The sequence below is a fragment of the Phalacrocorax aristotelis genome, chromosome 2 (genome assembly GCF_949628215.1).
Source record: "Phalacrocorax aristotelis chromosome 2, bGulAri2.1, whole genome shotgun sequence".
Lineage (NCBI taxonomy): Eukaryota > Metazoa > Chordata > Aves > Suliformes > Phalacrocoracidae > Phalacrocorax > Phalacrocorax aristotelis.
The window spans coordinates 3,398,740-3,424,387 of NC_134277.1; the positions used below are offsets into that span (position 1 = coordinate 3,398,740).

A 25,648-nucleotide genomic window follows, 5' to 3' on the forward strand; every position below is an offset into this window, starting at 1 on the left:
CAAAACTTAGAGGCTTCAAGAGTTGAGATTCCTACTGTGTGCAAGGTAGAAACAGTCGTTCCTCTGCCCTGACAACATAGGACACCGCAGCTACCATGCTTCTCTCTGACTCTTTTCAACCCCTGCTTTCAAAATCCCAAATAAAACTCCACTTTGCTCCCCTGTTGATGTTTTTGTGCCCTGAAAAGTGAGTAAACGCAACATACTGTTGTGTCTTTAGCTGATCCACGGCCTCGGACTCTGCAGCATGTTATCTGCTTTGTTTACTGCCAAAAATAAGTGTATCTTGTAGTTAGCTCCTGATAGCTGTGCAGAGGTAAAGTGGTTGTGGGGGAGCCTGCTGGACTCTGTTCTAGCTCTTCTACCTTTAAGAGAAATGACTTTTAAATTCAGAACACTGTGATTGCTAATAAGAGTTGGCGTGAACTCTGTGTTCAGGAAATTGTTTAAAAAAAAATAGCAATTTTGCTGGTAAGGGTGTAGAAAACGTGATCTTGAGCCTCTGAAATTCCATGTATGTGCAACTCGTGCCATTTTTGCAGGCACTTCAGATTCATGCAGCAGAAAGGTAGGGAGAGAGACGCCTAGGTGTATTAACTTGCCGTTTATTCGCCACTGTAACAACTCTTGCCTGCAAGGTTATAAATAAACCTACTATTGATCTGATGCCTTTGGAAGAGAATTCCTGCCTAGTGTGCAACGCCGATAAGTTGGCAGCTGCCTGCTCCTGAGTCCCCACGTCACATTCTTCACTTGGCTTTGGGATGGACTCCTGAGGAGCGGTTCTGACCCACCCTGTCACTGCAGCCTGTCCCCCACACCACCAAACGCACACACCTCTGATGGTTTCCCCCCTCCCTGTTGCTGGACTGTCCCAGTGAGTCCCTAAAATGATGCCCTTTCGCCTCTCTCCTGCAGGAAACTTAATCTCCATGGTAAATGACACCCAGAGCTATTTTGGAGCTGGACTGCGGAGGGAAAGCAAAGCACGTCAGCAATTTGACTGGAGGAGGACAACCCAGAGGAGGGGTGGGGGGTGGGGGGGCGGCAGCACAACCTAACCCCGAGCAGCAAAGCCACTGCCGGGGGACTTGAGGGGACCTTCTGCTGCAAGTCCCTGCCATCGCTGGGGTTTCTGTTTTATTTTGCTGGAGGGGAAAGGGAGGGGGGGAACCAAAACCAACATGGTCTCCCCATGTCCTCTGTTCCCCTCTTCCCCCTTCCCGCTTCTGTCATCTCAGTAGGAATCGGCTTTTTCTTACTCTGCCCCGAGCTTTGTTTCTCCTCAGACTCTGACAAGACTCCAGGTAAGACCTAAACCTTCAGCTAAAGAAAAGCAGACTTGGGGACTCTGGTATCCAGCAGAAAGTAGAGAATGTTGTTTGTAGCTGAGGGAGGGGTGAGGTTATTTCTATGTCCATGTTACTATGCTGGAGCATGTCTTGCTTTATGAAACATATTTGAAGATGGAGCTGAAGGTGCGGGTAGCAAATCCATCCTCCTTCTGGTCTGAACCAAATATGGATTTGTTCTGCTTAATTACTTCTGGCCACGTTATCAAAAGAGCAAAGATCAACCTCCAAAGGAGAGCAGAAAAGAGAGGAAAATCAGGTTTAAAGCTGTTGATTCTACTTGGTATGTTTTGTGCCCAAATTGGAGATAGCGGTGTGCATGGAGAGCCTGGAAAAAATATGGGTCCTGTGGAGAGGTGGCAGCAAGGAGTGTTTTTTGAAAAGTTTTATTTCCAGGGCATAATCTCAGTGCTGCTGTTCTCTTCAGAGAGGGCTTTTTTTCCTCTGAGCTTCTGTCCAGCATCAATCCTGATTCACACTGCAACCCCCCACCCTCCTCGCATTTCTACAAATGGCTCTGACGAGAGATGGAGAGAGATGGAGCTCAACAGCTGAGGCTATTTTCGGCCCTACAGCTCAGTGGGGTGGAGTGGCTGTAATGACAATGACGTCCACTTGTTAAAATACAAGCGCTTAGGTCGGAGCCTTGCTGCTAATTGTCACCAAGGGAATTCTTTTTCCCTATGGGAGTTGTGATCCCGCAGCTCCCTCGCGTAGGCAATCACATGGGCTAAAACTGGAGAGAGTGTTTCTAGATTAATAGAAGTGAGATTATTTTTCTGTTAATGCAAAGGATTTAAGAGTTGGGATTATTTGGTTCAGTGCTGGTTTTATTCGTGCAAGGGAAAGGTACATGTGCTTATGCATGTGTGCACGCAGAGGGGGAACAAGCGTTAGCGCGGCTGTAACATAGTGTGGCCAACTTCAGACGTATAAAAGTCTAGCCTTCTGATCCATGAGGCCGATAAAGTAAAATAAACCAGTGTGAATCCACTGTTTTTCTGAACCTTTAAAGCTCACCTGGCTCAAGCTGTCTGTCATCCGAGCAGATGTCGGGGTGTACCTACAGCCGGGATTCTGCCATAGCCACTCATCTCCAGGGGCTGTGGGTAGAGCAAAATCCAGTTGGGTGAAATTTGTGATGAAATTGCTAGAATTTACATCGCTCCTTTTCTGTCCCCAAGGTGGCAAGCCCAGAATTTTTATCTTTTCCCTCCATTTGTCTCCTGCCTTCTCGTCCCCGTGGAGCAGGAGTGAGCCTTGCTGCATGCCTGAGACCTCCTTTGTGCTGTAGCCTTTATTTGCATATTGTCAGAGCAGCCTGGGTACCTTTAAGCTCAGAAAAATAAAAGGAGAAGATGCTGCCATGGAGTCTTGAGTGGCTGATCTGAGCAGTCTTGGTCCTCTGGAAGTTTCTGTGTTGTTTTGTAGCTCCATCGAGGGGAGAATCCGAAGTGAAGCCCCTGTGCTGCAGCAAAGACCCAGTAGGAAGAAGTCCCTTCCTCTCATGGAGCTTCCTGGAGCTATTGGTGTGCTGATGGGACGTGATTGCTGGCCATAGGGTTGAAAGAGGGATGAGCTTTATAAGCAAGAGGTCTGTCTGTATATCTAAGAGGAAAGATAAGCACGTTCTTTAAGCATATAAATCATGGAGGTCGCTTCAGTCTCCCATGTTTTTCATTAAGTGTGTGCTTGCTTATGTGACTGGAAGGTGATCTGACTGCCTCACCTGGTAGCCTACAAACCACATGATTTGTTCTTGTTTCCTGTTGGAATTTTCTAATGGTTTCTTTGACCCTTTTGTTTGCTACCAGTCATTAGAAATATTCAGGTTATTAAGGATTAATAGTGGGAGTATAAGGAGATGCACATCCCTTCCTAGGCAGTTGGTGCGTATTTAGCCCTACCCTGATGGTCAGAAACGTAAGATTATTTTGCCTTGAGCTCAGCCATCTTTTTGCTGAGGGCTGCTCACCAAGTTTAACACTATGTTAGTCACTGACCAGCTGTGAAATTTCCCTTCACATCTCCCGTGGACTTTGGCTTGCTGTGGAGGCAATAGATGGCAGGGAATGCAGACGAGCCTCACTTTGAATTGAGTCAGAAGCTTATTGCAAAGGTCTTAGTTACAGAGAGTCCTCTGTGGCTGATATCTCCTACAGCACAAGGAGACCGATTCTCCAAGCCACCACAGAAAGCTCTTCTATCTGCTCATCGAATGACCTTTGAACATGCCAAAATCTGTTGTCCCTCAGTGAAGTGGAATTTAGAGCAGCCCAAGCTAAGCTCTGAGTCCAGCTTCTCCGTGACAGATACTGTTCCTGCTGTGATGAAACGGGCATCAGATAAATTCTGCCATCTCGGATTAATGCATCGGCACAAATCTCTACTTACACCTGATTTAGAGATGTAATGGGCATGTAATGGTGTGCATTTCGCCCCTAAAGCACCCTGTCTGGTGTGATGGCTTGTAAGAGTCCATCCGTACCCATCTGATGTCACTAAGCTTGCAGCTGACGCTGGATACTTGTGCTATTTCAAAGCTGTCCATTCCCTGGGAGGTTGTTAGAAGCAATAGGGCAGCTGGGTTACTGCGGTTTTCCCTTAGCAGAACTTTAAACATTAAAGGAAATGCTCCTGGTCTGTGTTCAGATTTCAGTGGTCTCTTAGGTTTAGGTGTCTGTCCTCACCTGGGCTTTACATCCTCAAAGTCTCTGGTTATACAGGTGTGCTACTTGTGGCTGCATTTGTCTTGGGAATATTTTGTGAGATGGATTGCGCGGTGCTTTTTGTTCTTTGCCCACGGCCATGGTAGGACAGGATTCCCTTTCTAGCCATTGAATCAAAAGGCTTGGACAGAGAATAACCTGCCACCCCTGTTCTCTCTCACGCCAAAGAGCATCATCACAGGCTGCTGACTGCTTGAGGGGGGAGATATGCCATGGTGTGGGACCTCTGTCTTCTCAGAGGTTGTTGAAGGCTTTCCAGATGCAGCTCAACGTTGGTGGAACAGTGTGAAACCAACCCCTCAGCCAGCACAGCACAGTGAATCGCAGGGCAAGAGGGTGAAGACACCACCCTCAGGACTCTGCATTAGGACTCTCCATCTCCTGATGACTCTCCTGATGAGCACTACCTCAGACTCAAACCACAACAGGAACTGGGGTAGTCTGTGGTTGTTCCCACTGCAAGGGACTTGCTCGCTTGCCCATGGAGAAGCAGGTGTAGGGCAGAGACGGAAAGCAGCGAAGAGGGTGGGTAGAAGGCCTTGACTGGCTGCATGTTGGTTCCTGGGCAGTGATTTGATTTATTTGCATTATCTGACAGGTCTGTGCACTCATGCCTCTTTCCCCCAAACATAAAACAGTGAAAATTTGAATGAATAAAGACATAAGTAAGATTACGAGTGTCGCTACTTTGCCTTTGGCGTGCTCAGAATAACCCAGATGGGAATGTGATCTCTGCTGCAAGAGATTAATCACAGAGGGATTACAAGGAGAAATATGACACTGGTAAATGTCTGAGATTAATTGGTAAGGACATCTGCACTGACTAGTTTATTCATGCTTTGTTGTCAGTCCTAGCTCTTCCAAGGGAGTTGTCCTGGCACTTGCAGAGTTACTATTTATTTTTTTTTAAGTTCGAATGTACATATAAAAAATCTGAAATAGTGTAATTGTTTACTGAATTGATTAACAGGTTACACTGTAGAAATATTAAATCTTGTCATTTTGGTATGTTCACAAGGCTACCCTCTCCCTCTTACTCCTAAATCTATTTATCAGCCTAAACTAATGTGATGCATTTTATCTGATTTAAACTTAAAAAAGGTAGTTTATCCAGTGCAGCCTATCTCAACTATTTGGTCTGTCTGACTGTTAGACACCTACTGCAGCTTCATCCTTGTTGCAGGTTAGGATTTCAGCCCTGCTACTGGATTTCATGCTCTCAACACCCATAAGGCAAGGTTTTTACCCAATTTTTCAGATGGGGACAGAAGACACGAGAGTTTGAGTGACTTTCTCATGATTATGAAAGTAAGCCAGTGGCAGAGCAAGGAATAAACGCCGCTTTGCTTTTCTACCATGTCAGAAATTAAAATAACACTGATGAGCACACTCTCTTCACTGAGCCCTGGATTTTCTTCTGGCATCCTGGCCAGGTGATGGCATAAGAAGTATTGAGTGTGAGGATACGTGGTGAAAGCTGGTAGAGCGTGAGGTGCAATGTAGACTACAGCATGAGAAGCGGGGTCTTCACCTTGCACTAGGAGGTCTGTGGACACAGTGGCTTGTACCTGATGGAGAGAAGTGAGTTGAAAAACACCTGGGGAGAGAGAGGGAGGGAGGCTGTACCTTGAGGCTATGGCCACTGGAAGAAGCATCTTGGATGGATTTGCTGCACCAGTCTGGTTCAGGAGCAAAAGCGACAGGCGCCTGATGCAGCAGCTTCCCTCTGTTTTAAATGTTCTTGACTATCAGAGATACCAGTGAGCAGCTGGGGCTTGTTTGGGCACTGTTTAGTGCAGGGGAGTAGGATGCACAAGAGCTTTAGGAAGTGAGTGGCATTCCTGCTCTCAGCCCTGTAACAGCCAGGCTTTGGCAGCACCCACCATGCTCCCACAGAGCAGAGCTCTCCTCCAGGTGTGGATGCGTCTCCTGGGGATCTGGCAAGAAAAACGGCTCGCAGGTGGTTTGAGGGAAGCCACAGTTTGCTGAAAGGTTGCTGGCTGGTTCCCAATCAGTGTCCAGGAGGCTCCCAAGCAGGCACCTCTTGTGTCTGTAGCCATCTCCATGCCCCATGCACTTGTCCATGTTATGCATAACCCACTTTGAAGGAGAAGTGAAGCTACTTTATTTTTTGCTCTTTTTGATGCTGTGGATTTGAAGCTGGAGATGAGTCAGAATGACACATCTGTCAGAAACAACTAGGGATCTAGGAAGGCTGAGGCACGGCACTGTCTTCTGAAGATGGATCCAAGTGCTTTGGTGACACAGTGCAGCCTGAAATTCAAGCTAATGACTGGGAAAGATAGGACAAGAGCTCTGAGTCTGTGTTTTGATTCTTAATTCTTAGTTAATGTAGTGGATGTTACTGCTGGATTCTCCAGAGATGAACTTGAATCCCAGCATCCCCCTCTGAACATTGAAATGGTCCTTCCCCGAATTAGCAGAAGACTCTGATTGTCAATCAATTGACTCCAGTGGAAATTTCCACTGACTTCAGTGTGCTTTGGCTCAAGCCCAAGGCTCATATCTGCATCTTCCAACCATTCATGCAGCTTCTCTGCTTGCAGCTTTGCAAGTGTTTATGGAAAGCACATTTTAAAGCTCAAGTGAGGACACAGCTTGAAGGTAGTAAGAGGGACTAAAGAAGTGCAAACTAGTTCCCAGATTTCTAGACCAGTTTGAGACCAAGGGGAAGACAGTTCTGTATATTCATTGTATTGTATTGAAGGTGACCACTCTACAGAAAGTCTTAGCACTAATGACTGCAGGTCAATCGTTCTTTGCGCTCTTACTGTTTACTAAGAATGATTTCCCCCTATTACTTCTTTTTCTTTTTTCTTCCCAGATTTAAGCTTTGAAAGCATTTTCTTTAATTTCTAAAGATTTTTGGTGGAATAATGAAATTTGCTTGGTACCAGGAAACAAAAGCAACCAAAATTGAATTAGTTTAGAAAGGTTCAATTTCATCTAAAGGGAAAAGTCATTGACTGCTTCTTAAGAGTTTCATATGTTCTTTGAAGGGGGAGAGACACAACAGGGTAGGACATAGTATATTTTTCCTATTAAACATAGAAAGAAGGCTATGTTTGGTTTTGCCTTAAATCTGTGGCCCAAATGAAGTTTGAAGGTAAGCTCAGCTATGCCATCTTCAGTGGTAATAATTACTATGATGAATACCATTTTGAATTTTTGTGTTTACCAGTATTTAGTTTTGATAGCAATTTGTGTCTTTCAATCTCCAGCAGGGTAAATGGAATGAAAAATTGTGATTTGTTATTAATTTTCATGCATGATTTGTCATATATTCCAGCAAATACACTGTCATATATACACTGTGCACAGAATGATTTGGAAGACCATCCCTGTCCTGATATGAAAATGAAAATGGGAGGGGAGCCAAGACACGGGGAAAATAAGCGATTTCCCCAAGGTCATGCATCAGGTCAATCCAGCCCCCGCTCCCTGGTGCCATCAACGATTTGCACGTTAACGTTAATGTGCTGCAGCAGCAGCTGGAGGAGGATGGAAAAAATAATGAAACCTCTGCTCAAATGGCGGTTCAAGAAATGAAAGCAGGTCTTTTTGGCCTGTTCCTGTTGATTTCTGCTGGAGGTGGGGGGATACTGTGTGGGCATCTGCCATTGGGTGACAGAGTGGGTGGATTTGTGGCCAGCGGGGAAGCCGAATGGCTGTAGGATTAAGAAGGATATTTCTGTCACGGTGACTGGTTATTATTTCCTTTCTGAGTTACAACACACAGTGCCCTGGTCACTTTGCTTTATGTGGCGCTTTGAAGGTGAAAAAGCAGAGATGTGAGAGCAGCACTGCAATCACCCCTCAGCAGAGCTTGTTCATATTGCTCAAAGAGGAGCTGCGTGAGCTTGCTAAGACAGGGGTGTCTGGCATCATGAGGCCAAAGAGATATAGTAGCTTGGAAAGCAATGGTGCACTCAAGACTTCTTCAAGCAGGACTTCCAGAGAGACTTGGAGTTGGGACGCTTGCTCTCCTTACAGAGCACCATCATCAGGTCTAATCCTGCTCCTGGGTGGGGGGAGTCAGCTTGTGCAGTTACTGGTGCTAATGGGGTCAAGACCAGTCTTCTAGCTGTGCTAAACTTATCAAAGTAAATGCTGGTCAATGCGTGGAAAACGGCTTCTTGGAGGATTAGAAGTAGAATCCTCCAGCAGAAAGGAAAGGACATCCTGAAGGCAATGTAAGGAGCAAGAAAGAAGCAAGAAAGGTTTGTGTGCTATGTGGACTTTGGGGAGACCCTGAAGGCGGTGCTCTCTGTTGTATTGCTCGCCAGCTGCACAGGCGTGGATAGACTCTGTGTGTGAGCGAATATGGCTGTAAAGATTGGTGCCACTGGTTGCTCTTTCTCGGGGCACAATGGCACCAGAATTACCATGAGCTTTAGTTTTGCAAAGTGCTTAAGCCTCATCCCCTTGGCTGGTCCATGTCCTCAGACAGCTGCAGGCTGGTGCATATCTCCTGAGAGCAGCTGAGAATACGCAGGCGATGAGACATCTTTCCTGTAAGCCCTAAGCCACGTGGGTTCTTTTTGAGAAGCCTGGCACCGTTTGGATTGCGGGGTGCATTCCCCGTGGCAGCTTCATTGCGTGGCTTTGCACTCCCGTCTATGTGGTGTGTGTGCACAAACACCCATCCCCACCGCAGGAGTGTCTGGTCCTACACCATCTGGATGAGGCTGTATATAAGCCTTAGATACTCATCGGCCACCATTGCCATCAAAGGAGCTGTATCTCAGTGGCTGTGTTGAATAGAAACTGGGATAAAGAGGAATATAATCAATAATGTACAGGCATATCTGTATGTCCTCCTAAAGGCTGGCCTCTGCAGGAGAGGGGTTTACCGTAGGCCTGTGTGAACATGATTCAGAGAACAAGGTGTAGGGATGGGTAATGACCAGAGAGGGTAAAGGAGAGATGGAGCATCTTGTAGAAACAGAATTTAAAAAAGAAAAAAAAAAAAAAGAAGAAAAAGCCCCGACCCATCCCCCCCCACCAAACCAAAAGCAAGCAAAAAAAAAAAAAAGAGAAAATGTAAAAAAGCAAGGGCAAGAAGATAGAAAAAGAGAGATGAAAATGGAGATGAGCATGGTGGAGGAGGTGTCTTGATGGGTAGACACATCTCTCAGAATTTAACGCCCATTTGTTTCTCTGCGGCTACAGAACTAGCACATATGTTATATGGCATTAGTGCAGGTCACTTTCCTGGTGCCAAAGCCGAAAGGGACCATCATGTTCTTTCTCTATGAACTGCCCAAAGACTTGTGTTTTACCCAGTGACTCCTGTGGGGAAGTGAGCTACCTTCTCCATCAGCTGTTTATTGAGCTCAAATCAAAGAAATCTTCACAACCTAAAATATTTCGAGACCTTCTCACCCATAATGAGAAGGACCATGAAAACGTACCCCAACTAGACTGTTCTAGATGACAAACATCCTATTACCATGAAAGTGCAGCGATTCTTTGCCTGCACCATCTAATCTGCTCTCTTTTGACTTCCCCTCCCCCCTTGCCCTTTAGGAAACCAAGATGGATTACAGGTCGTTCAGCGGAGTCCCCCGGTTCTTGACTCGGCCTAAGGCGTTCATGGTGTCTGTGGGGAAGGATGCCACCTTGAGCTGCCAGATCATTGGAAACCCCATCCCAGTTGTGAGCTGGGAAAAGGATAAACTTCCAGTCCAGTCTGGAGGAAGGTTTAAAACCACAGAAGATGGGGATCTCTATAGGCTAACAATCTATGATCTGAGCCTGGAAGACAGTGGCCAATATATCTGCCGGGCCAAGAATACCATTGGGGAAGCTTTTGCAGCTGTCAGCATCAAAGTTGGAGAGGAGACCACAGTAACAGAGTCAGCCCCATACTTCATCCAGAAACCCTCCTCCATCAAAGTAACATTAGGAGAAGATGCCATGTTCAAATGCAAAATCCAGGGCAGCCCTCCCCTCTCGGTGAACTGGGAGAAGGATGGGAGACACCTGTGGAACCGGGATGACGCTGGCCGCTTCCAGATCGAGTCTGCCGGGGAGTCAAACGCTCTCACCATCCAGCGTGCCCGGTTGGGGGACAGCGGCACCTACACCTGCCGGGCAGAGAATCCCATCGGCTCTGCCAGTGCATCGGCTGCGCTGGTGGTGGAAACGCAGGGCTCTTCCAATCCGGGCAGCAGTAGCCACTTCGATACCAGCTGCGGCAAGACAGCATCCTTGTTGTCTCACCTGCAAAAGAGGCGTGAGGAGATCAGGAAGATGGACATCTCTCATGGGGCTCTTGATTCAACGTCTGCCCAGTCTTACTCCATGGCAGAAGGGTTGTCTGGCATCAGCTATAGCCTCTCCCGGGACTACGAGAGAGCAGCTGGACTTACCACCAAAGGGGCCCGCAACGCGACTTTTGGGGCATTGACACGCACATGCAGCGTGACGGAGGGGAAGCACGCCAAGCTGAGCTGCTACGTGACAGGAGAACCCAAGCCAGAGATTGTGTGGAAGAAAGACAATGAGGTCATTTTGGAAGGGCGGCGGCATGTCATCTATGAGGATGATCAGGAGAACTTTGTGCTGAAGATCCTCTACTGCAAGCAGATAGACAACGGGCTGTACACCTGCACGGCCTCCAACCTGGCCGGCCAGACGTACAGCTCCGTGCTCGTCACCGTCAAAGGTAGGTGCTTATGTCTCTCACTGGGGCAGGCATGCCTGCAAGGAGACAGGCAATGCGCTTCCGAATTGGGGTGGGAGCATGAACAAAACTTCTGCCACCGAACTGCTGCAAAGGACCGTGGGTTAGACATGAATAAAAGCCTCCCAGCTGTAAAGGGGGTTAAACACTGGACTAGATGACCTGGGGAGAGAGTCTTATCACTGGGGGCTTTTAGGAAGGGATCAGTCAGGGGTGAATGATGTAGAACTGTCTGGTTGTGGAGCAGCTGCGATGAACCGGAGCTCTAAAGCTCCCACCCATCCTGGTTTTACAGTTATCTAAGAGATCCATTACCATCCTCTGGATCAGGGGCTGCTGAAGCCCCTTTTTACCTTCCTTTATATTCACCCCAGGGTTCAGTCAAACCGGCACACGCGTGCCATTTAAGCAGAAGTAGAGGAAACCCCGCCCTCCAAGCTGAGTGTGTCAGGCTGCTGTGGTTCCCTTGGGGGACCCACTCCAACTGTAATTACAGTCCATCTCAGTTTTCCTGTACAGAGTGACCCACCAGCAGCCTTGTTTTTGCCAGGCCCCTTCAGCCTTTTCCCAGCTTGTGTTGCTGGATAGCCTGTAGTCCTTGTATGCTCCCAGAACTCTACTAGGTCCAGGATGCCTCTGTTTGCTGTGGTCAGTGGTCAAGATCTTGCCTGCAGAGGGTCCCTCAACACTAGTGGAGGTCAGACCAATTTCTTCAGAATGGCGACAAAAGTGTGACACACATATTTTCACAAAGGAAGCTCTAAATTTTCAAGCTGCTCTCCCATTTGGCAAGGTTACAGAAGGCAGGTTGCAACCCAGGCAGCACCTGTAAATTAACTCTCAGATGTAAAAGGTTTTGCCACTTGACTGGCAGAATAGGTGTTTTGGAATGGCAGCAAAATAAATTAGAAATCCAAATGAGTAGGAATGGTCTGTGTTTCATATCCACCCTTACGGGGCTCAGCTTTTATTTAGTTTTCTGGTTGTTTCCCTTTTCTGGACCTCTCCGTTCGCACTGACCATCTTTCCTGTCAGTGCCTCAGTCCCCCTGTCCATCAGTGACACCCGATCCATGGAACTCGCTGGCGCCTGTCCCGCTCACTGCCGTCCCTTGGAGGTGCTGAGTGGTGTTGGGAAGGGCATTTGTCCTCTTCCATAAAGCTGTGATTACCTCATAAGTCAGGACTCAGAGCTGAAGACCGAGCCTAGCCCTTGGGTGGGTGTTCACTTTGAAGATGGCTTAAGCTCCATTACTTGCCCAACACCTGTCTTGCAAAGACGAACACCCTCCCCTCTGCCCATGCTTATCTGATTGTTCTCAATGGGTGCATCTCGTTCCAAAAAGGTGAGGAAAACCCACGAAGCAGCGGGTCCGCGAGCAAGCACCATGGGAAAATGTTACTGATCGATGTCTTGTCAAAAGATGCCTGTGAGTCAGAGGGCTTAAGTGGAAATGTTTATGGTCTGTTTCTTTGCTACGCTATACTATGTTGGGCTTTCTGACCAGGCCAAGGCTGCCATGGAAAATCTACGTGTGTTGGTTATAATTAGGCACTGAATAATGACTCTCCTTTTTGTCACCAGAAGTCCTTCTCAGCCCTCCAAGGACAGGTTAGAATGATGTAGCAGTGAAGGGAGCTTTTAATTCTGTTGTTTAAGGCATTGGGGATGCCATTAGCTCATCTGCCACTGCGTTTAGGGAGGTTGGTTATCTTGTCACACAACCTTCTCTTTGCTCAGTTGTGCAGAAGAGGCTAAATTCTCCAAGCAGCCACCCTTGGTAAGCATCATGCTGCTGCATTGGTCTTTCTACAGGTAACAACATATTTATAGAGCCTGCGATGCTGCATCCACAGCGTGTGTCCGTAGACACATGTATCTGGAAAGATAAGCTTCATGGGCTTAAATATGCTCTGGCGTTTTGGTTCCCAGAATTTCAGCACAGGAATCTGTGTGAGAATATTTATGGGTCTTTTATTATTACCTTTTAAAAGTAATAAGAAAAAAAGACTACCTTGCCCTGAATCCTGACTGTAAGGTGGCTTTTAATCTCTCACGGCATAAGACTGGGCACAGGTCAAACACCCTCTAGAAAGCCTCCTATATTCTGTCAGTCTAGATCCTAGACCTAGAGACCCAATGCATTTCAAGTACTTTCCTAAGCCCATGCATCATTGAGATGAAAAAAAAGATATTTTTGAGCTGTTCCTAAATGAGGTGTAGTAAATCAGATGTAAATCTCAAAGGAAGTTCTATGGGGCAGAGAATCACTCTCACAATTAAGGAAAACAAACAGCTGATTGATTACTCTTATTCAGAAATGTGTCTAGATCAGGGATAAAATCACAAGTCATACGCTGAAACATAAGCTGTAGAAGTTGTTCAGAAATGCTTCCCAAGAGTAAACCTCTTGGACAGACCAAAGAGCAGAGAGGATGGGAGGAACACAAATAACTTCAATTTCCTGAAGGCTTTGAGGATGTGCCTAGGTCACGTGTAGAGTTAGCAAGAACAGCGTACAGGTGTCCATCCTCGGGCCTGGGCCAAGAAATGAGTCCCTGAATATAGTAATAAGATACTGTATGAAAAGGCTAAAGGTTGCAAGCCAGATAGGATAGACTGGAAAAAACAGACTGGTGCTGAGGCCACTTTATACCCTTCTGACCTGAAGTGATTCTGGATGATGACTATCATGGTAGCCACATCTGAGATCTGAAAGAGAATGACATCTTGAGAAATGTGGAGGTAGAAAAGAAACTTGGAAACCACAGTAACTAGGAAGAAGGCCAAAGGAAAAAGTGGTGGAAGCTTGTCCATGCACCTTTAGATAGCTCTCTCTGGAAGGATTCTCCATATTCTTACTCTCACTGGATCATATTTGTTAGGAAAACTTGCCTCTGGAATAATAAATGGAGAGCCTGTCAGAAGGCCAGAAATAGGCAAGAGGAAATGTAAGCAAGTGAGAAGACCAGGTCAAGCAGACAGATATGCCTCGAGAAGGTTAAGGAAACATTGGCTTCTTTGCAGGCTACACCTATTCTTAGCAAAATATGTGTTAGCAGGACCTGCTTTTAAACAATAACATCATCTCATTGCTAGTTTGGTTGGTATGGACCAAACAAAAAGGCATATGACACTCTGGAGAAATACGTTCTCAAGACAAGCAGCCAAATTTAGAGCTGGTCTCAGCCCTTGCAGTTTCCTGCTAACTCAATGAGCTGCTCTTGTACCATGCTCTCCTGAGGTTTTGCTTTGCTGTTTCTATCTCACATTTGTCCCAGTAGGCAGGCTTTTGTAGCTCTCTTATTTTGTCTCTTGTTTCTTCTTTAGAAACATTATTGCCTTTGTTATATGCCTTAATGAGTATTTCTGCTTTGGATAAAACCAGATTAGTAGAAAAACCTGTAGAGTCAAAAAAGAATAATAGAAAAAAATCATAGTGATACTAGAGATTCATTTAAATGACCTCTCAGCACACTGAAAATGAGCCTTGACCTGGGAGTCCAGATGTTACAAGGACAAAGCAGAATTGCTATTCAAATTCACACCACTGAGCTCTCGTGGAAGTAAATGTTTCTAGGTAATGGTTGATCCAACTTTTGGTTGGATTCTGTATGAAATGGCATCCACCTGAACTGCTCTCCCAGCTTGCAAGATGTACAGTTTGGGTGCCTCTTGCATGTGCTCCCACACTGCGGCTTGTCTGAGCTGAGCCTAAATTGTCTCTTCCGTGGTGCCTGGGTCTCACAGGTACATGGAGCTCTGGTGACTTGAGCAGAGCTGAAAGCGCTTTGTATTTTGGGAGACGCAGCCCAGCCAGGAGAGCATCCTTAGGAAAGGGTGTGGTCAGGAAACCATCAAACCACGGCTTCCAACAGCACTGTAGCAGATCACCTGGTCATAGGAGAATGCCAAACTGAAGTGAAAAAAGGATTTTGTTTTCTTCAACACTCCTGAACTTTCCCACTCCAGTGATTTTGAAACAAACCACCTAGATTTTCTCAAAGGAGTTAGAATAATTGTTTTGAGCAAAATCTGTACTTTGCTGTGGAACTGAGAGAGAGATCAGAAGTTACCTTTCTTGCTTAATGTTAAATAATTTCTAACCAGCTCTGCTGTTTACAGGAACTAGAGACGGGAATTAGTGGCACTTCTTATCTGAAACAGAGGGTCCCTGGGAGAATTGTATCACATGTAACCTCAGCTGAACACACTTTTTGCTTATCTTACAAGGACATTTTTGGATATTATGAACATTTTGGATGCGGAAAATGGTTGGTAGCCAAATGGCTTTATCTTCCGTACTAGATTCACAGTTAACATGAGCTTACATTGAGAACTAGCTTGTGAAAGGGCAATACATGACAAATAGTAATTTAGAAATGAGTAGTCATTACTTACGGAGTTTTTCAGATCAAATATTATGTTGATATCTGCAGCAGCTCCTCCTGACGTGCCTATAGTAGTTACAGGACAGAATATTTCTGAATTGTGCTGGGTGCTGTACAAATAGGTAAGAGAGGATCTCTACATTGGAGAATTTGCAATGTAAATGTCAACGTCTGACAGACTGGGGCCTGTCGGATCAATGTGGGGTGAAAGAGAGTAACAGAGATCTCTGCTCACCTCACTACGCTGGCCAGTGGGAGAATAAGTGTACTTATTTGTTTTCACATTTAGCTAGTTAAAATACCCTGAAAGGCTGGTGTAAAGCCTAATGCTTCCATCCTTAGAACAAGTAGTCTTCTTATATGGTTATGTAGTCCGACTGTGTTGATTAATCTATTAACAAGGAAGATGAGTCACCTGCCTTTCACAAAGCTTTCCCTGAGAGCTGGGTTGCCTGTTGATCAGCTGGAGACACTGTTCCCTCCCTTGGCCACCTCTCTGAGCACCTCTGACCTGGTCAGGGGACTGAGTATGGGCCAGAGAATTATTTGGGATGCCTACTCGCAACAGCGCTGTGGTCCTTCTGTCGTCTCCTGACCAAAATTAACCCCCTCTGTCTGACCAGGTACATGCTAGATGAGGTAAAGAGCATGAAGATGTACTTAGGAAGAGGAGGCTGGTGGTTTTTGGAGCCTCTCTAACATCTCCAGAGCCTGGAGGATTCATCATCTGGGTGAATCCCAGGGTTCAATTCAGTTTATCAGCTGCTGTCTCTCTGAAACCCTGCTCAGAGTGAGATAAGATGTGTGTGTGTGTGTGTCAGGAGGATGAAAGGAGAGCTGTTTTCAGAGGATATCTGTGACCCCAAGATGCTGAAGATAACCTTGCACCTACTTTCCCTCACTAGAAAAGAAAAAGTGCTGCTACTGCAACACATGAAATAATCAACCAACTCTTCTGGAACAGGCTGCTTAGAGAGGTGGTCGATGCCCCAAGGCTGTCCGTGTTTAAGAGGCATTTGGACAATGCCCTTAATAACATGCTTTAACTTGGTCAGCCCTGAATTTCTGAGACAGTTGGACTAGATGATCATTGTATGTCCCTTCCAGCTGTGGTATTCTGTGGTATTCTATGCTAGTGTTTGTACATTTAAGAGCCAGTTGCTCCAAGTATGGGAATACACTTGTGTGCTTCTCAGGTGCATCTCGTATTTCTTTTTAGCTCTTGGGCACGTCCGTGTGTTTTAAGTGTCAGATCCAGACTCCCTCCTGTCTCACACAGCAGCACTGCATCCAGCTCCAGGAGGCTGGCATCCTTCTGATTAATGCTTTCTTGATCTCATCCTCTTGCTTGTTCCCATGGCATAAGAATTACAGCTGCTTCACTCCCCCTGACTACATGGGGTGCCTCCAGAGGTGATATATGAGATTGCAGAGCAGGAATCCGAGTTGCCTGTTGGTTAAAGAAAAAAAAGATAACTAAGATGTGGAGTGTGGGCAGAGCAGGTCTGTGTAGCCACAGCTGAAGGCTTTTCAAGGTAAGATTCTGACTTGCCTTGAATTGAGGTGCATTAAAACAAAACATTTTTTAAGACAATATCGAAGTTTCTGTGGTGAACTAGAGTCACCTTCCTGTTCCTAAAGGTATTCTGTGGGTTCCCAGTCAAGTTTTAATCTCAGCATAACAACCAAGGTAGCAGATAGCATTGCTCCCTCCAGGTGTCCTGTCAAGCCCTTAGATTCTGGTACCTCTATCCAGGCTGTGCTTAGCTAGAAATGATTGGAGATGTTTACGTGACAGCTGCAATCATGGCTGTGACAGAGGTTGAATAAAAGACCTGCAAAACTGAACGCATGAGTTTCAAGGGCCTGAGTTCAGAAAAGAGTAAACCAGATCAAAGAGAGCACTGCTCCTATAGCAGCCCCTGCCCTGACGGTGGGGCGGGAGGGGGCAGGTAACAGACTCAGTTACACGGTGAGCTACCAGATCTGAATTTTACAAAATGGAGGCTCCTGGACATCAAAGTTTGGATGTGGGATGTTTGAGGGCCTCAGTTTGTGTTTCTCCAGCCACCAGACTACAGAGACTCTGAGTGGGATGTGCCACGGTGGGCATGGGCTTATAAATCTAAGACAAGTCTACTCCTGTTTGACTCTTAGACTAGTGCTGGGCTTTACTGACTGCTAGTGACTACATGAAATTACCAGCCTGGGAGCATGTGTGTGGTCAGGGAGAGGGAGAATGGAGTCACAAAAGAAGGCTGTGAGCTGGTGCAGTAGTTATTAGAAGATGAAGGTACCTGTCAAGACATGATTTCTCATGAAGCATGAATGGTGATGTGTCAGCACTGGCTAATCCAGTGCGACATGACTGTGGCACCAGTCCCGTGGCTGTGACCACTGACTGTCCTCTTCAGGCCAGCTCCCCTTTCTCCAGTTTGGTGCTGGGGTTACCAGGATGATTTCACAGCATGGCTGTCACTGGTATTAAATGTTGTTCTGTTCATAAAACGCCTTCCCTCACTGCCATGCAGCTGTTTTGCATGTCTGATCTACACCCTGGTTCCCCCCTAAGCCAGAGCACTGCAGCCCCACTGCTGGAGGAAAGCAGAGGCAGCTGGGAGACTTGGGGCCTTTATTTTTTTATTGTCGTTGACAAAAGCTGATACAGAGCCTTTGGCGCTGGTGGGGCGAACAGAAAACTCCCCCATCAGTTACTTCTGTGCCTTCCCCCACATCTGTCCTTCTGTGCACAGCCGTCTCTCATCTTTCTGTGCCCTTTCAGATCACTCCACGGAGCTCACGTCTGCCACAAGACCCCTGAAACATTGGTACTTCCACCAGCTGCCCAGCTCAGCTGCTCACGCTCAGAATTGCTGCCCTGTGCCCTCTCCCTATGACCAGCTTGTTTGCTGTTTTCCCACCTTTAGCATGATTACTTTTATGGGTTTTTGCTCTGATGTGAGGAGGCTGTTGCTGTGTATAGAGCCAGGCTGGGTGGGCCCTGCCCTTCGTCTCGTTGGCATCGCTGAGTGACTAGGTGCAATGCAGAGATGTTCACGCTAGAGGACAAGCAGGCCACAAGGCCAGAATTTATTAACCTGATGCTTCACCAACTTGTTCACATTGCTTTGCATTAAAGCAAACTCCTTTGTGTGGTGTTGTTGGGGCAGGTACTGCAGTTCAGACTGATATTGCTTCATTTTTAGATAAGTGCTTAAAATACTTCTTCTGGGAGCTAAGTATTGTCTATATATTTTTTTTTAATGTGAGAGCAGAATACCTACTGTAGTAGGGCTTGATTGTGGGTTTGGATGTCAGCTCAGGACAAATCAATGTCATTAATAATAAGTCTTATTCTTTAATTTTTTCCTATTGACTTATTTGCACACCTCTTACCACAGGCTATCATAAACTCTTATTTCTCTTTTCTGTTTTTATCCTCTTAAGAACCCTCAATACCCTTCAAAGAAAAACTGAAGGATCTTGAAGTGAGGGAGAAGGAATCTGCCACCTTCCAATGTGAAGTGCCTGTTCCTAGTACAGAGACAGCTTGGTTCAAGGAGGAAACCAAACTCCGGCAGAGCAAGAAATACAACATCGAAGAAGAGGGCACGTACCGCCGGCTCACTGTCCAGAACGTCACCACAGACGATGATGCTGTCTATATCTGTGAGATGAAAGAAGGGAGCAGGACCATCGCGGAGCTGTCTGTCCAAGGTAAGAAAGGCTTTTGCTATTTCAGATCAGCCAAGTCTCACCTACCAAGTGTGCGATTAGCAGAATCGTTAATCATAGAATCATTAAGGTTGGAAAAGACCTCTAGGATCATCAAGTCCAACTGTCATGCATGAGACTTGACCTTGTGAACGGCATTTACCCCATGCATGTGTGCAGTGAGGGACTGCAGACTCCCTTACGGTGTGAGAGGAGAGCCACGTGTGGCCGGTCAGTGGGTCCCTAGGTCTCCTGCCAGGGTGTATCTGGGACACAGGGTCAGACAGTGGGGACAGATTGTGTTGCTGCACAAGATACGTCACCTGGTGGGGACCTATCCTTAAAGGGGCTTCCTAGAAGGCAAAGTCGTGGAGCTGTAGCCAAGCACTGTAGACTTTCTTCAGTATGATCCCAAGCATCGTGTGTGTCCCCGGCAGTGTCTCACACAGGTCGTGTCTGGTGAACACAATGGTGAATTTTGTCCAAGAGTGGTGCTGACCACACTGGTAAGCCAGCTTAGCAGCTGTGGTTTATGGTCCAATATGTGGTGCAGGCTGTGGTCAGCACAAGTATGGTTTTGGATTGGAAACCGGATCCACACTCCAGATCTCTGACATCTGGACCTGTTCTCTGGAGTTTGGAAAGCTGATGACAAAGTGGCAGAAAGTAGATATAGACCCATGTCCAAGTCTGCTGAGTCTGCTGATTTAGAACTGAAGTGCAAGTAGGTGTAGGGCCTGGTATGGTGTCTCACAGCCCGTAGACAGGCACACAAGACACGGGCATGTCTGCCGAAGGGGCCATTTGGTTCTGAACTCCATGACTTGCTGTATGAATAAGAACCTACCCATGCAACTCCTGTACCTGTAATTTTTATTTTGATGATGCTTATGCCGGTATCATTGACATCTCCTGTAGCATGAATTGAAGACCTGTAATAATAACAGGATTGCACTTGTCCTGTCTCATTTAAAGCCTGACTTTACTCCCAGTGATACCAGAAGTTCTCCGCTACATAAATTGGTGCAAGATAGCTGGGTGCCGTGCATCCTTGTGCAAATTCCTTTTTCTATTGCTAGCAGAGAGCGTATGTGGGTGGAGGCAGAAGGGGAAATTTAGTCCGGAGGCACAGGAGAGTTCAGATAGACATCTTTTTGTTACACTTTCTGTTAGGGCTAGACCAGCCAAACACTGTGTGTTTGGCCCCGCTAGGACAGCTGGTATTTGTTTTACTTGTTTGTGCTATGTTTCTATAGCATGTTCCATTAAAAAAAGAGAGTGACTGAGCCAGGTGGAGCTCTTAAGAGGGAAAGGAGGCAGAGCCTTCCTGGGGGAGCCCCGTGCCTGCCCTGGGGGGAGAAGATTTGAGAAAGCAGGGTGAAGTTGGGCGTATGCGAGAGCTTGGCAGGATGCAGAGGGCTGCAGGGACAGGGGCACTGCTGAGGGCAGCAAGGAGCAGAAATGCTACCAGGCTTTGGAGAGGATGAGCAGAGAATCAGGGTCTTGAATCCTACTGATGAAACAGGTGCCTGATCTGTCACTTCATGGAGGAGTTCAGCGTTGATTCTCATTAAATAGCTCTAGGTGCTTTGCCTGGGTGAGGGCTCTTTTGCCTTGCAGGGACTCTTCCAGGGCTGGAGCCAGTCACCACCTGTCAGTAGCGGCGATTCTCTCATGCTTTGTCCAACCTTTCCTGTGAATAGTCACATCTTGTAACTTTGAGGTTATTCTAATAAGTGATAATCATCACAGTCACCTGGAGAGGACACAAATAAGTGAAGTTCATCCCATGTGAATTTCTGGGTTGACTCTAAGAAGAAATCTGAATTTTTGAGTGTATTTCCTAGTAATTCAGGTGACTGGTGTGTTTGTCGTGTTGGTTATGTAACTTACTGGTAACTTTGATGGAGACAAAATACCAAAGACAGATGAGAGACCTGTCTGGTTTAAGACTTACCTACTTTAGCAAAGTTTTAATTTGAATTTCCAGCATATGCAGGCAATGAAAGCCTTATCGCTGTCAAATCTCTTCTTGGCAAGGCCATGTACCTTGTGTTTACCCGACAGCAGACTTTGCATGTTAGGCTAGAAACATGAGCAAGTGTAGTCAAGCAAGATTGCTTTTCTCTCTTTGAAGGCCAAAAGGAGCCCTTGGGATTATCTGTTCTGTGTAACTCAGAGCCTAGGGATTCATTTAGGGATGTCTGCATAGTGTCTACAATGTTTTGATTAGGTGAGAGCTGTTGGTTAGTCCTGTTGTAGTCTGAATGGTCCAGTGTTGCCAGAGGCTTTAATATCTGCTGTTTTCTGATGGTAACTAATTTCTTATTTAAAGGGAACATCATTAAAAAACTTCCACGAAAGACTGCGGTCTTCATAAATGATACAGCCATCTTCTGCGTGGAGCTGGACAATGAATGCCAGAACATCCAATGGCTGAAAAATAAAGAAGAAGTGAAACCCAGTGATCGAATCTCTATCACATGCTCTGGCAAGCAACATACCATGATCATCCGAGAGTGTAAGATGGAAGATGCTGGTGAGATTGCCTTCCTGGCTGATGAAAGCAGGACTTCTACCCAGTTCACTGTGACCAGTAAGCTTCACTTTTGTTTGGAGTTGGTGTTAGGTCTTCCCTAGCAAGCAGGTATTCCCATGCTAGCACTGTTGTTTTAGGTACTACCATGGTAAGTTTGTCGTCCAAAGACAGCAGAATGTTTGATGTCAGCCACAAAAGGCCGAGAACCTGAACACTAGTGTTATGAAATGTGATGGAGACATCAAAACAGAGAGAGAGAGGAGTCCTAAAGAGCAGAGCACAAACATGTGCCATTCTCATTTCATGCTGGAGTGAATATAAACTGACAACTGAGAAAAACATGGGGTAAGGGACATGCATGTTCTCCCCATCAGGAGGGGCTTAGAAAACGACATGTAACTTGCATATGTTGTAGTCACTTCGTTGTGCACAGAGTGCTATGGGTGCTCAGCCTACGTGCTGACATCCATTTTCCAAAATTATTAGTTTCTTTGAGGGGCATTTATCAGTTCTTGCTATGGGGTTAATACTTTTTCTAGCAAATAGGGGCCACTTATCTCTCCCTCTTCGCTGAGGATTTGGAGGGGAGAGTCAGCGAGCATTCAACTCCTTCCCTAGGTCCTGAGTCTACAGAGACATGAGGGTAGCTTGTGGGTATGCTGGCTATGACAGGGAAGTAGACAGGTGCCCTGAACATTTTTGGCAGAGTATTTCCATTCTAAAAAGCAAAAACACCTGTGAAGGAACACCTACGCACACGTGTGTGAAGCATTTCAGGGGCAGTCAAGCATTCACCAAAGTTGAAACATCTTACTTTGACTTTAGCTTCTTAAAAACAGGGAAATGCTTCCTCCTGAAAATATATTTTCTTTCCTTTTGTGGAGACCAGCAAAGCTGTGTACTCTTTTATCCTTTCTTTGACATGACAAAGCTGGGAAGACCCTGTGAATTGGTGTTAGCTATGCTGAAAGAGGGGACCTTTGTCTCGATTAGCCTTGCGTGGGGGACTGATATTCTCCAGCCTGCATGTTATTCCTTCAGCTGGCACATCTGATCTGAGCCAGGGTTTCTGCTGACAGTGCAGCAGCATCAGGTGCAGTGTAGTTGAGACTGGACCCAAAATGAAATTTTGGTGAAGTTGCCTAATTTTATGGAACTTTATTTTGATGGCATTGCATTTTCTGGGTAAAAGCTGCTTCACTTAAGGCACAGAACTTCATGTGGTTTCTGGCTCTGCTGCAGTTCCAATTTGCATGTGAACAGGTCACCATTTGGGAAGAATAATACTACTTTTCTCCCACCACCACCTCCAAACTGCAATTCTTGAGTGGTAAAAAAAAATATTTAAATAAAGGCTTGTAACTGCTGTGTTACCTAAACTTGGTTGGGGCTTCTAATGCTGTTGAGCTAATAAGAGGGAAAAATGAGATAGGTGTCACACTTAGCATTGTGGCAGTTTCTATAGTATCTGGAAATCTTTAACTTTCAACCAAGCACCTATACAATGGGAATGGCAAAGTTCAGTTCAAATTCGGACTCTGCTGTTTAAATTATGAAGCAAGTCTTGATTCATGGAACAGAAAAAGGTAAGAAACTACACTCCCATGAACAGGTATCTCTGAACAAAATATTACGTTACAGTTTCTGATGGTAAGGTCAAGAGATCAGATTCCAGGGTCTGGTGTTCGGCTTAATGCTACACTAATAGGACCTTTGGCATCCAGCTCTGACCAGCAGTAGCTGACAGGTTGGTAACTGTGCACCCCAAAACATTTATGTGTCTATTTTTGTAATGAAGGAAAAAGGTATCACATTGAGATTTCCTATTTTTACACTTCATGCATATCTGATTGGCTGCTTGCAGAACCTTGTGTACTATGTTCACATATTTTTCAATTAGCTAGACAAGATTGGTGTTGGCTGTTTTAGTAGCATTTATCAGACAAGCAATGTTTATGTATTATTTGCTCAGTATCTTGCATTGTTACTATGCCTGTTTTACAGATGGGTAAACTGAGGCAGAGATACAAACAGTTGTCCCAGAGTTCAATTTTAAGTCTAGGCTTATCATACAGGCTCCCTCTATAGTCATGAATACTTGAGTATCTGCAATGTATGATTCATTTCACCTGTCTCACACACCTTCTTTAAGCTGGGATGAATTGCTTCTGAGTATGCTAGATTACTCTTGGAGTCTGGATGACTGACTTAAACCAGACACCTAACTTTCAAGTAGCCAAAGATAAATGAAATGAATCCTTTACCACGTCAGTACACGTGTAACTAGAGAATATCCGATAATTCCTAGCCTCTTGGCCGTATGAGTGGCACCACGTAGTGAATAACCCTGATGGGACTTAAGCCTTCTCAAAAGGGTTCAAGAGGAATGAGAGGGTGAACGTAAATCTTCATTATGCAAATACCTGCAAGGATACATTTGTGACCTCAAGTGCTGTAAAATAGCCACACCTCCCCTATTGTAGGGTCTGACAGTGGGGATTTTGCTTTGTCATTTCCTTTTGAAGTTAATTACCCAACCCCAAAAGCTGTCTCTGCATAGATTACTAAAAGAGACATCCCCAGTGCTGGTTGTCACTCTTGGGAGACAAAATTACAACGTGCCTTCTGAGTGGAGGAGCATAAAACTCAGAAGCAGGACAGAGGACAGATACCCAGATGGAAGCAGCTGCAGAGAACAGCCAAGCCTGTGTAACAGGCAACTCCAAAACCCATGCACTGTTTATTCATGTCTGTCTTATATCTCTGAAATATCCCTGTTGTTCAATGCGGGTCTTCATTTAAGGCTGTCGAGGATCTGGACCAAAATGCTTTAGTCTTGCTTGGAACAGGTTCTTTAGAAGAAATGGAGGGTATAGATTCCTGGCTCAGGCTGCTTTTTAGGGAGTGGATTTACATGGCTGTGCAGGATGCCTCATCTGTGCATAAAGCATTGCAAAATACCACCATGCTCTTCCTTGATGCAGTGGTACGTTGCCGTGCATTGGTTCTCTCGGGTACATCGACGCCTCTGACTGCAGGGACGTGTACGGTTGAAATTCTGACAGAAGATAAATACCAGCAGACTCACAATATGAGTGCAGCTATACCTGTGCGATGATGTCTAGTAAACAAGGCAAATTGTGCCACCTTGCCAGAGTAATCCTGCTGAAGTATTTTTATTTTTAGTTTTGGGGTTTTTTTTTAGGTTGGATTCACACCAGGGAAGTGGAACAGGAATTTGGGGCACAGAATTTTGAACAACCTCTGATGGCAGTTTTACCCATCCTCTAAGTGAAAATAGCAAGCTGAGCGTTAGTCTGCTTTGCCCAGGATCTGTATAGGAAGTGGTGTGGATTTATATTTAGCACTGAAAATTTAAGCCTGTGAATTGTTCATTGTAGGCTTTTTGCCTGTGGAGGCTATTGTAATATTGTGTTGAAATCACATCTGTTTAGCCATGAAGGTAGAAGTATTGTAAATCTTTGTGTAATGCAGCCCAAAAGCATCTTCTGTACATTCTCTTCCTTTTCCATCTCACGTCAATGTTTCATGGAGGTTCATTAGGCAAGAGTAGCTTTTAGTCCAGTGTAAGCTTTTTTCTGTGAGGCACAATGGCTTTTCCACTCTGATATAAACGTCTTGTTCTGTTTCTTTCCCCTCACCCTTTGTACAGCTCCCAAAAAACCTCCCACCCAACCCCCAGCTGACCCTGTGGTGAAAAATAAAACAGAAACCTCAGTGACGCTAGCATGGTCCCCTCCAAAGATGGACCGCCCCATTCCAATCGACGGCTACATTGTGGAGCGCAAGAAACTAACTGGTTTTACCTGGGTGAGGTGCCATGAGTCTCATGTCCCTGTCCCAGAGTTCACGGTGAACAACCTGTCAGAAGAAGCTGACTATCAGTTCAGGGTGTCTGCAGTCAACGCCTACGGACAGAGCCCCTACCTGGAGTTCCCAGGGAGCGTGCACCTTGGTGAGCACAAAACCATCATAAAATGGGTCAGTCTGGGCTGACCTGCTGCGTAGGTGCTCTAAAGACATTTCCTCATGACTTTGAGGAAGATAGAGCAATAGTACAGCAAAACCTTTCTCATTTCAACCATTGACTGTTGCCAACATGGTGGTGGTCAGGTTTTTGTGACAGAGCTGTGAGTATGCTTATATTCCAATATCTCACATCAGGCTGTGAGAGAGGCAGAGCTCTCTGCAAC

The 25,648-nt window shown here is 45.8% G+C and overlaps 1 protein-coding gene across 1 annotated transcript in view; it reads left to right on the forward strand.

Annotated features, from left to right (window-relative positions):
* The first annotated feature begins 1,078 nt into the window (after positions 1-1,078).
* Positions 1,079-25,648, forward strand: part of OBSCN (obscurin, cytoskeletal calmodulin and titin-interacting RhoGEF) — a 197,682-nt gene continuing 173,112 nt past the window's right edge. The window contains exons 1-5 of the mRNA XM_075082169.1: positions 1,079-1,307; positions 9,632-10,772; positions 18,629-18,898; positions 21,231-21,491; positions 25,108-25,410. Of these exons, the coding sequence (XP_074938270.1) occupies positions 9,641-10,772; positions 18,629-18,898; positions 21,231-21,491; positions 25,108-25,410 (1,966 nt within the window). The 5' untranslated portion in view covers positions 1,079-1,307; positions 9,632-9,640. The remainder of the gene's footprint in view (positions 1,308-9,631; positions 10,773-18,628; positions 18,899-21,230; positions 21,492-25,107; positions 25,411-25,648) is intronic.